Below are 12,500 nucleotides of genomic sequence, written 5' to 3'. Positions count from 1 at the left end.
GGTGATATGGTATGGTATGTTATGATTCACGGCTTACTGTAGTCAGTGATTATGTTATGTGATATGGTATGGTATGTTACGATTCACGGCCTACAGTAGTCACTGATTATGTTATGTGATATGGTATGGTATGTTACGATTCACGGCTTACTGTAGTCAGTGATTATGTTAGGTGATATGGTATGGTATGTTACGATTCACGGCTTACTGTAGTCAGTGATTATGTTATGTGATATGGTATGGTATGTTACGATTCACGGCTTACTGTAGTCAGTGATTATGTTATGTGATATGGTATGGTATGTTACGATTCACGGCTTACTGTAGTCACTGATTGTGTTATGTGATATGGTATGGTATGTTACGATTCACGGCTTACTGTAGTCACTGATTATGTTATGTGATATGGTATGGTATGTTACGATTCACGGCTTACTGTAGTCACTGATTATGTTATGTGATATGGTATGGTATGTTATGATTCACGGCTTACAGTAGTCACTGATTATGTTAGGTGATATGGTATGGTATGTTATGATTCACGGCTTACAGTAGTCACTGATTATGTTATGTGATATGGTATGGTATGTTACGATTCACGGCTTACAGTAGTCACTGATTATGTTATGTGATATGGTATGGTATGTTATGATTCACGGCTTACAGTAGTCACTGATTATGTTATGTGATATGGTATGGTATGTTATGATTCACGGCTTACTGTAGTCACTGATTATGTTAGGTGATATGGTATGGTATGTTATGATTCACGGCTTACTGTAGTCAGTGATTATGTTAGGTGATATGGTATGGTATGTTATGATTCACGGCTTACTGTAGTCAGTGATTATGTTAGGTGATATGGTATGGTATGTTACGATTCACGGCTTACAGTAGTCACTGATTATGTTATGTGATATGGTATGGTATGTTACGATTCACGGCTTACAGTAGTCACTGATTGTGTTATGTGATATGGTATGGTATGTTACGATTCACGGCTTACTGTAGTCAGTGATTATGTTAGGTGATATGGTATGGTATGTTATGATTCACGGCTTACTGTAGTCAGTGATTATGTTAGGTGATATGGTATGGTATGTTACGATTCACGGCTTACTGTAGTCAGTGATTATGTTAGGTGATATGGTATGGTATGTTATGATTCACGGCTTACTGTAGTCAGTGATTATGTTAGGTGATATGGTATGGTATGTTACGATTCACGGCTTACTGTAGTCAGTGATTATGTTATGTGATATGGTATGGTATGTTACGATTCACGGCTTACTGTAGTCAGTGATTATGTTATGTGATATGGTATGGTATGTTACGATTCACGGCTTACTGTAGTCACTGATTATGTTATGTGATATGGTATGGTATGTTATGATTCACGGCTTACTGTAGTCACTGATTATGTTATGTGATATGGTATGGCATGTTATGATTCACGGCTTACAGTAGTCACTGATTATGTTATGTGATATGGTATGGTATGTTACGATTCACGGCTTACAGTAGTCACTGATTATGTTATGTGATATGGTATGGTATGTTACGATTCACGGCTTACAGTAGTCACTGATTATGTTATGTGATATGGTATGGTATGTTATGATTCACGGCTTACTGTAGTCAGTGATTATGTTAGGTGATATGGTATGGTATGTTACGATTCACGGCTTACTGTAGTCAGTGATTATGTTATGTGATATGGTATGGTATGTTACGATTCACGGCTTACTGTAGTCAGTGATTATGTTAGGTGATATGGTATGGTATGTTACGATTCACGGCTTACTGTAGTCAGTGATTATGTTAGGTGATATGGTATGGTATGTTACGATTCACGGCTTACTGTAGTCAGTGATTATGTTAGGTGATATGGTATGGTATGTTATGATTCACGGCTTACAGTAGTCACTGATTGTGTTATGTGATATGGTATGGTATGTTATGATTCACGGCTTACTGTAGGCAGTGATTATGTTAGGTGATATGGTATGGTATGTTATGATTCACGGCTTACTGTAGTCAGTGATTATGTTAGGTGATATGGTATGGTATGTTACGATTCACGGCTTACTGTAGTCAGTGATTATGTTAGGTGATATGGTATGGTATGTTATGATTCACGGCTTACTGTAGTCAGTGATTATGTTAGGTGATATGGTATGGTATGTTACGATTCACGGCTTACAGTAGTCACTGATTGTGTTACGTGATATGGTATGGTATGTTATGATTCACGGCTTACTGTAGTCAGTGATTATGTTATGTGATATGGTATGGTATGTTATGATTCACGGCTTACAGTAGTCACTGATTGTGTTATGTGATATGGTATGGTATGTTATGATTCACGGCTTACAGTAGTCAGTGATTATGTCAGCACAATGTGTGGACAACAGTTCGTAAAGTACCATGTCAGCACAATGTGTGGACAACAGTTCGTAAAGTACCATGTCAGCACAATGTGTGGACAACAGTTCGTAAAGTACCATGTCAGCACAATGTGTGGACAACAGTTCGTAAAGTACCATGTCAGCACAATGTGTGGACAACAGTTCGTAAAGTACCATGTCAGCACAATGTGTGGACAACAGTTCGTAAAGTACCATGTCAGCACAATGTGTGGACAACAGTTCGTAAAGTACCATGTCACCACAATGTGTGGACAACAGTTCGTAAAGTACTATGTCAGCACAATGTGTGGACAGCAGTTCGTAAAGTACCATGTCAGCACAATGTGTGGACAACAGTTCCTGAGGTACCATGTCAGCACAATGTGTGGACAACAGTTCGTAAAGTACCATGTCAGCACAATGTGTGGACAACAGTTCGTAAAGTACCATATCAGCACAATGTGTGGACAGCAGTTCGTAAAGTACCATGTCAGCACAATGTGTGGACAGCAGTTCGTAAAGTACCATGTCAGCACAATGTGTGGACAACAGTTCGTAAAGTACCATGTCAGCACAATGTGTGGACAGCAGTTCGTAAAGTACCATGTCAGCACAATGTGTGGACAACAGTTCGTAAAGTGGCATGTCAGCACAATGTGTGGACAGCAGTTCGTAAAGTACCATGTCAGCACAATGTGTGGACAGCAGTTCGTAAAGTACCATGTCAGCACAATGTGTGGACAACAGTTCGTAAAGTACCATGTCAGCACAATGTGTGGACAACAGTTCGTAAAGTGGCATGTCAGCACAATGTGTGGACAACAGTTCGTAAAGTACCATGTCAGCACAATGTGTGGACAACAGTTCGTAAAGTACCATGTCAGCACAATGTGTGGACAACAGTTCGTAAAGTACCATGTCAGCACAATGTGTCGACAACAGTTCGTAAAGTACCATGTCAGCACAATGTGTGGACTTGGTTTATTCCGTTCTTGTGCACACACAGGAAGAGTTCAAATGCACCTGAAGGATAATGTTATATATGTCGGTACCTGTACGTGGATGGATACATGAAAACGTTCGTCACGTAAAATTGCGCTTGTGCGAATCTTAATCGGATCTCAGTTTTACTCGAATGTGCCACACTCTTGCAGAACTTTAAATTAGCATGACCGATTTTACGAAACACCAATGAGTCAAACCACCAACTGGCTGTCACATCGATGGGTCATTTCAAACTGTTGTAGACGTCAGTAACTGCCACATCGATGGGTCATTTCAAACTGTTGTAGACGTCAGTAACTGCCACATCGATGGGTCATTTCAAACTGTTGTAGACGTCAGTAACTGTCACATCGATGGGTCATTTCAAACTGTTGTAGACGTCAGTAACTGTCACATCGATGAGTCATTTCAAACTGTTGTAGACGTCAGTAACTGTCACATCGATGGGTCATTTCAAACTGTTGTAGACGTCAGTAACTGTCACATCAATGAGTCATTTCTGTCACTTGACCGACACGAAACCTAAACCCTGATATTATATTATATTATATTATATTACATATGCACAGAGAGATGTGAGAAGGCAGAGGATAAGGGAAATGGGGGAGGGATGTGATATACAGGGATGAATATATTCGCCTTTCTTTTTTCTTTCTTCTTGTCAAAGGTTAAGTGTGTTTGTGTATGTGTTTGTTATTGTAATGTGGTATTAAACATGTTTGCACTACCTAGCGCGCACACACGCACGCACGCACGTACACGTGCACAAGCACACACACACACACACACACACACGCACGCACGCACACACACACACACACACACACACACACACACACAACACGTGTTGATGCAGTCCAGTATGGATCTCCCTGTTCGTGCCGTGCCGGCCAGGTGATGACGGCCATTCCCAAGTGGGACCTCTTTGTTTCAGGTCAGCGCCGTGGCGCAGTCCGAGCTGGGTCCCTTCTTCCACATCATCCGAGTGGTGGTGGAGGTGGCGGACATCAACGACAACCCGCCCGCCTTCTCCCAGCCCGTCTTCGAGGTGACGGTGCCGGAGAACGCCCCTCTGGGTCTGTCCTACCCCCTGCCCACTGCCTATGATCAGGACACTGGATCCAACAACACGGTGAGGGGGGGGAGGGTGTGGGTGTGTGAGGGACACGGTGAGGGGGTGTGTGGGTGAGGGACACGGTGAGGGGGGTGTGGGTGAGGGACACGGTGAGGGGGGGTTGAGGGACACGGTGAGGGGGTGTGTGGGTGAGGGACACGGTGAGGGGGGTGTGGGTGAGGGACACGGTGAGGGGGGGTGTGGGTGAGGGACACGGTGAGGGGGTGTGTGGGTGAGGGACACGGTGAGGAGGGGGTGAGGGACACGGTGAGGGTGTGTGTGGGTGAGGGACACGGTGAGGGGGTGTGTGGGTGAGGGACACGGTAAGGGGGGGGTGAGGGACACGGTGAGGGTGTGTGTGGGTGAGGGACACGGTAAGGGGGGGGGTGAGGGACACGGTGAGGGGGGTGAGGGACACGGTGAGGGGGGGGGGTGAGGGACACGGTGAGGGGTGGTTGCGTTGGTAAGCATGGATGTGTGTGTGTTTTGTAAGTGTATGGAAAGTAATTGTTGGGGAGGGGGATGAAGAAGAAAGATAAGTGTCAGTGTATGAGTTTGCACGCCAGAGAGGTGGATTTTGTGGGGATGGGTGTTGATGATCAGTGTGTGTGTATTTGTGTGTGTGTGTGTGTGCGTATGTACGGCTTTTTACCATTCTGGAGGAAGCTTCTGTCAATTTTATTTTTGTTGTTCTTTTTGTGGTTGCTATTGTTGTTGTTTTTTTTTTCAATTGCTTGCTTGTATTCAGTATTGTTATTGTTATCTTATTACTGGTGGTGTTGCTGTGAAAAAGATGTTTTATATATGATCAAGTGGTGTGTCTGTGTGGTGGTGTTGCTGTGAAAAAGATGTTTTATATATGATCAAGTGGTCTGTCTGTGTGGTGGTGTTGCTGTGAAAAAGATGTTTTATATATGATCAAGTGGTGTGTCTGTGTGGTGGTGTTGCTGTGAAAAAGATGTTTTACATATGATCAAGTGGTCTGTCTGTGTGGTGGTGTTGCTGTGAAAAAGATGTTTTATATATGATCAAGTGGTGTGTCTGTGTGGTGGTGTTGCTGTGAAAAAGATGTTTTATGTATGATCAAGTGGTGTGTCTGTGTGGTGGTGTTGCTGTGAAAAAGATGTTTTATATATGATCAAGTGGTCTGTCTGTGTGGTGGTGTTGCTGTGAAAAAGATGTTTTATATATGATCAAGTGGTGTGTCTGTGTGGTGGTGTTGCTGTGAAAAAGATGTTTTATATATGATCAAGTGGTCTGTCTGTGTGGTGGTGTTGCTGTGAAAAAGATGTTTTATATATGATCAAGTGGTGTGTCTGTGTGGTGGTGTTGCTGTGAAAAAGATGTTTTACATATGATCAAGTGGTCTATCTGTGTGGTGGTGTTGCTGTGAAAAAGATGTTTTATATATGATCAAGTGGTCTGTCTGTGTGGTGGTGTTGCTGTGAAAAAGATGTTTTATATATGATCAAGTGGTCTGTCTGTGTGGTGGTGTTGCTGTGAAAAAGATGTTTTATATATGATCAAGTGGTGTGTCTGTGTGGTGGTGTTGCTGTGAAAAAGATGTTTTATGTATGATCAAGTGGTCTGTCTGTGTGGTGGTGTTGCTGTGAAAAAGATGTTTTATATATGATCAAGTGGTCTGTCTGTGTGGTGGTGTTGCTGTGAAAAAGATGTTTTATATATGATCAAGTGGTCTGTCTGTGTGGTGGTGGTGTGGGTATTCAGTGATGGTGTTGCTGTTGTTGGTTTGAGTCTGCTTTGTGAGGCAATGTTGTGCCAGTGGTTCCCTTGTAGCTTCTCTCTCTCTCTCTCTCTCTCTCTCTCTCTCTCTCTCTCTCTGTGTGTGTGTGTGTGTGTGTGTGTGTGTGTGTGTGTGTGCATATATGATATGCATGCGTGCGCTGGTGTGTGTGTGTGTGTGTGTGTGTGTGTGTGTGTGATGCGTTCGATGCAGTGACTAAAACGAGTGTAGAATTGAAGATGAAAATGTTATTGGTCGTCTCCTCTGCATGTGCACATGCTTGCTGCGGTCCTGTCAGTGGCTCAGCACACTATCAATAACTGTTTGCGCTGTCAAATTAATTGCATGAACAGTGTGGAACAATACAGTTTTGTCGTTGTTGTTTTATTAATTTGATGTATTTTTGCAGTGCGCTCTTTCTCAAAACAGATTTCACTGAATATATGTATACACTGCCTGTAACAAACCATCAGTATTGTTTTGCATTTAGTTTTTTCTCATAAACTGATTTTCAACACTCTGCGTCATAACAAAAATGTTTCAATTTTTAAACTTGTGTTTCGATTGAAGGCTGCTGATTCGTGTAATTTTCAGAACTTGGAATATATCTGAGTCATCATTAGTCTTGTAGGAATCCACTGTCTTGACCGTAAATCCCTTCCAGGCCTGACTGAGCGTAAATCCCCTCAATTCCCTCCAGGCCTGACCCTGACCGTAAATCCCCTCCAGGCCTGACTGACCATAAATCCCCTCAATTCCCTCCAGGCCTGACTGACCGTAAATCCCCTCAATTCCCTCCAGGCCTGACCCTGACCGTAAATCCCCTCCAGGCCTGACTGACCATAAATCCCCTCAATTCCCTCCAGGCCTGACTGACCGTAAATCCCCTCAATTCCCTCCAGGCCTGACTGACCGTAAATCCCATCCAGACCTGACTGACCGTAAATCCCCTCAATTCCCCCCAGGCCTGACTGGCCGTAAATCCCATCCAGGCCTGACTGACCGTAAATCCCCTCAATTCCCTCCAGGCCTGACTGACCGTAAATCCCATCCAGACCTGACTGACCGTAAATCCCTTCCAGGCCTGACTGACCGTAAATCCCCTCAATCCCCTCCAGGCCTGACTGACCGTAAATCCCATCCAGACCTGACTGACCGTAAATCCCCTCAATTCCCTCCACGCCTGACTGACCGTAAATCCCATCCAGACCTGACTGACCGTAAATCCCCTCAATTCCCTCCAGGCCTGACTGACCGTAAATCCCATCCAGACCTGACTGACCGTAAATCCCCTCAATTCCCTCCAGGCCTGACTGACCGTAAATCCCCTCAGCGTAAATCCCCTCCAGGCCTGACTGACCATAAATCCCCTCAATTCCCTCCAGGCCTGACTGACCGTAAATCCCCTCAGCGTAAATCCCCTCAATTCCCTCCAGGCCTCACTGACCGTAAATCCCATCCAGACCTGACTGACCGTAAATCCCCTCAATTCCCTCCAGGCCTGACTGACCGTAAATCCCATCCAGACCTGACTGACCGTAAATCCCCTCAATTCCCTCCAGGCCTGACTGACCGTAAATCCCATCCAGACCTGACTGACCGTAAATCCCATCCAGACCTGACTGACCGTAAATCCCCTCAATTCCCTCCAGGCCTGACTGACCGTAAATCCCATCCAGACCTGACTGACCGTAAATCCCCTTAATTCCCTCCAGGCCTGACTGACCGTAAATACCTTCCAGGCCTGACTGACCGTAAATCCCCTCAATTTCCTCCAGGCCTGACTGACCGTAAATCCCCTCAGCGTAAATGCCCTCCAGGCCTGACTGAGCGTAAATCCCCTCAATTCCCTCCAGGCCTGACTGACCATAAATCCCCTCAATTCCCTCCAGGCCTGACTGACCGTAAATCCCCTCAGCGTAAATCCCCTCCAGACCTGACTGACCGTAAATCCCCTCAATTCCCTCCAGGCCTGACTGACCGTAAATCCCCTCCAGGCCTGACTGACCATAAATCCCCTCAATTCCCTCCAGGCCTGACTGAACGTAAATCCCCTCAGCGTAAATCCCCTCAATTCCCTCCAGGCCTGACTGACCGTAAATCCCATCCAGACCTGACTGACCGTAAATCCCCTCAATTCCCTCCAGGCCTGACTGACCGTAAATCCCATCCAGACCTGACTGACCGTAAATCCCCTCAATTCCCTCCAGGCCTGACTGACCGTAAATCCCTTCCAGGCCTGACTGACCGTAAATCCCCTCAATTCCCTCCAGGCCTGACTGACCGTAAATCCCTTCCAGGCCTGACTGACCGTAAATCCCCGCAATTCCCTCCAGGCCTGACTGACCGTAAATCCCCTCAGCGTAAATCCCCTCCAGACCTGACTGACCGTAAATCCCCTCAATTCCCTCCAGGCCTGACTGACCGTAAATCCCCTCCAGGCCTGACTGACCATAAATCCCCTCAATTCCCTCCAGGCCTGACTGAACGTAAATCCCCTCAGCGTAAATCCCCTCAATTCCCTCCAGGCCTGACTGACCGTAAATCCCATCCAGACCTGACTGACCGTAAATCCCCTCAATTCCCTCCAGGCCTGACTGACCGTAAATCCCATCCAGACCTGACTGACCGTAAATCCCCTCAATTCCCTCCAGGACTGACTGACCGTAAATGCCTTCCAGGCCTGACTGACCGTAAATCCCCTCAATTCCCTCCAGGACTGACTGACCGTAAATCCCTTCCAGGCCTGACTGACCGTAAATCCCCTCAATTCCCTCCAGGCCTGACTGACCGTAAATCCCTTCCAGGCCTGACTGACCGTAAATCCCCGCAATTCCCTCCAGGCCTGACTGACCGTAAATCCCCTCAGCGTAAATCCCCTCCAGACCTGACTGACCGTAAATCCCCTCAATTCCCTCCAGGCCTGACTGACCGTAAATCCCCTCCAGGCCTGACTGACCATAAATCCCCTCAATTCCCTCCAGGCCTGACTGAACGTAAATCCCCTCAGCGTAAATCCCCTCAATTCCCTCCAGGCCTGACTGACCGTAAATCCCATCCAGACCTGACTGACCGTAAATCCCCTCAATTCCCTCCAGGCCTGACTGACCGTAAATCCCATCCAGACCTGACTGACCGTAAATCCCCTCAATTCCCTCCAGGACTGACTGACCGTAAATGCCTTCCAGGCCTGACTGACCGTAAATCCCCTCAATTCCCTCCAGGACTGACTGACCGTAAATCCCTTCCAGGCCTGACTGACCGTAAATCCCCTCAATTCCCTCCAGGCCTGACCCTGACGGTAAATCCCCTCCAGGCCTGACTGACCATAAATCCCCTCAATTCCCTCCAGGCCTGACTGACCGTAAATCCCTTCCAGGCCTGACTGACCGTAAATCCCCTCAATTCCCTCCAGGCCTGACCCTGACCGTAAATCCCCTCCAGGCCTGACTGACCGTAAATCCCCTCAATTCCCTCCAGGCCTGACTGACCGTAAATCCCCTCAATCCCCTCCAGGCCTGACTGACCGTAAATCCCCTCCAGACCTGACAGCGTAAATCCCCTCCAGGCCTGACTGAACGTAAATCCCCTCAGCGTAAATCCCCTCAATTCCCTCCAGGCCTGACTGAACGTAAATCCCCTCAGCGTAAATCCCCTCAATTCCCTCCAGGCCTGACTGAACGTAAATCCCCTCAGCGTAAATCCCCTCAATTCCCTCCAGGCCTGACTGACCGTAAATCCCATCCAGACCTGACTGACCGTAAATCCCCTCAATTCCCTCCAGGCCTGACTGAGCGTAAATCCCATCCAGACATGACTGACCGTAAATCCCCTCAATTCCCTCCAGGCCTGACTGACCATAAATCCCCTAAGGCCTGACTGACCGTAAATCCCATCCAGACCTGACTGACCGTAAATCCCATCCAGACCTGACTGACCGTAAATCCCCTCAATTCCCTCCAGGCCTGACTGACCGTAAATCCCATCCAGACCTGACTGACCGTAAATCCCCTCAATCCCCTCCAGGCCTGACTGAACGTAAATCCCCTCAGCGTAAATCCCCTCAATTCCCTCCAGGCCTGACTGACCGTAAATCCCATCCAGACCTGACTGACCGTAAATCCCCTCAATTCCCTCCAGGCCTGACTGAGCGTAAATCCCATGCAGACCTGACTGACGGTAAATCCCCTCAATTCCCTCCAGGCCTGACTGACCGTAAATCCCATCCAGACCTGACTGACCGTAAATCCCCTCAATTCCCTCCAGGCCTGACTGAGCGTAAATCCCCTAAGGCCTGACTGAGTTTAATTCTCTAAGGCCTGTCTGAGCGTAAATCCCCTAAGGCCTGTCTGAGCGTAAATCCCCTCCAGGCCTGACTGAGTTTAATTCCCTAAGGCCTGTCTGAGCGTAAATCCCCTAAGGCCTGACTGAGCGCGTTGGGTTGCGCTGCTGGTCCGGCATCTGCTGGCAGATGTGGTGTAGCGTATTTGGACTTGCCCGAACGCAGAAATGCCTCCTGTCCTAACCGAACTCGCCGTAGATAAAGATTTTTTTTTATCTTGTTCTTTCAGTTGACAAAATGGATAGTAATCCAATGTGATGCAGGCGATGGATATAAACTTAGCAAGACATAACGTATCATGTAGAACTGGAATCCTAACTGGTGAACGGTTTTACCTGTGTTTTTTCTGTTGTTTTTCATACAGCAAAAGGAAAACCAAAACAAACCAAACAGTAGCAGTGTTACCCAAAAGACCACAATGTTGCCACCATGATATAGTTATACGTTAAAGACACGTGCGTTGGAATCCACAGAGGATCACTGTTTAACCCTCAGAATGGCTGAGCACTTTTTAACTCTTAGACATTTTCACAGTGTTTGCAGATGTTTCAGTATTTTGACTTTTAAAAAAATGTTGCTCATTCTCTTTAAAATGTGTCACTGAGTTGTACCGCTTCAATGTCCATTATTTCCATAAAAGCAAGTTTTATTCTGGATTCACAGAAATGAAGATGATGAACAGACATTGAACGTTTTCTTCAAAGCTCTATCACACTGGTGTGTGCACCTGGTTCAGTTTAGGGAAAGTCTTGCTTGCCTGTACTAAATGATTCATTGTAGCCAGTGATGATAATTCAAAAAATGATAATGATGATGCAACGTTCTAATGATTCTAAAAATGATAATTCTAAAACCCTTCATGTATACTTTCAATGTTTCCATTTCCCATTGGGGCAGTGGTGTATTGTCAGGATGTCTGCACAAACTGTGACACACACTGTTTCCTGTAACGCTGTATAGCGCGTCCTTTACACACAAACTGTGACACACACTGTTTCCTGTAACGCTGTGTAGCACGTCCTTTACACACAAACTGTGAAACACACTGTTTCCTGTAACGCTGTATAGCGCGTCCTTTACACACAAACTGTGACACACACTGTTTCCTGTAACGCTGTATAGCGCGTCCTTTACACACAAACTGTGACACACTGTTTCCTGTAACGCTGTATAGCGCGTCCTTTACACACAAACTGTGACACACACTGTTTCCTGTAACGCTGTATAGCACGTCCTTTACACACAAACTGTGACACACACTGTTTCCTGTAACGCTGTATAGCGCGTCCTTTACACACAAACTGTGACACACACTGTTTCCTGTAACGCTGTATAGCACGTCCTTTACACACAAACTGTGACACACACTGTTTCCTGTAACGCTGTATAGCGCGTCCTTTACACACAAACTGTGACACACACTGTTTCCTGTAACGCTGTATAGCGCGTCCTTTACACACAAACTGTGACACACACTGTTTCCTGTAACGCTGTATAGCACGTCCTTTACACACAAACTGTGACACACACTGTTTCCTGTAACGCTGTATAGCACGTCCTTTACACACAAACTGTGACACACACTGTTTCCGGTAACGCTGTATAGCACGTCCTTTACACACAAACTGTGAAACACACTGTTTCCTGTAACGCTGTGTAGCACGTCCTTTACACACAAACTGTGACACACACTGTTTCCTATAACGCTGTGTAGCACGTCCTTTACACACAAACTGTGAAACACACTGTTTCCTGTAACGCTGTATAGCGCGTCCTTTACACACAGACAAAGGACCCAGTCATCAGCACTGTACGTCACAGGGACGCACACGATTTCCCAGACAGGTTTTCATTGGTAGGTCCATGTGCCAGGCCTGGACTGGGCAG

General features: G+C 46.2%; 1 protein-coding gene across 2 annotated transcripts in view; it reads left to right on the top strand.

Moving 5' to 3' along the window:
* Positions 1-12,500, top strand: part of LOC143298873 (protocadherin-1-like) — a 118,439-nt gene that overhangs the window by 6,180 nt on the left and 99,759 nt on the right. For both annotated transcript variants that reach the window (XM_076611877.1, XM_076611875.1), the window contains exon 2: positions 4,348-4,545. In XM_076611877.1, coding sequence (XP_076467992.1) covers positions 4,348-4,545 — 198 coding nt within the window. The remainder of the gene's footprint in view (positions 1-4,347; positions 4,546-12,500) is intronic.

The sequence above is a fragment of the Babylonia areolata genome, chromosome 24, assembly GCF_041734735.1.
Source record: "Babylonia areolata isolate BAREFJ2019XMU chromosome 24, ASM4173473v1, whole genome shotgun sequence".
NCBI classification, from domain to species: Eukaryota; Metazoa; Mollusca; class Gastropoda; order Neogastropoda; family Buccinidae; genus Babylonia; species Babylonia areolata.
The sequence above is the reverse complement of the archived record's forward strand: the minus strand, read 5'-3'. Positions and strand labels throughout refer to the sequence as shown.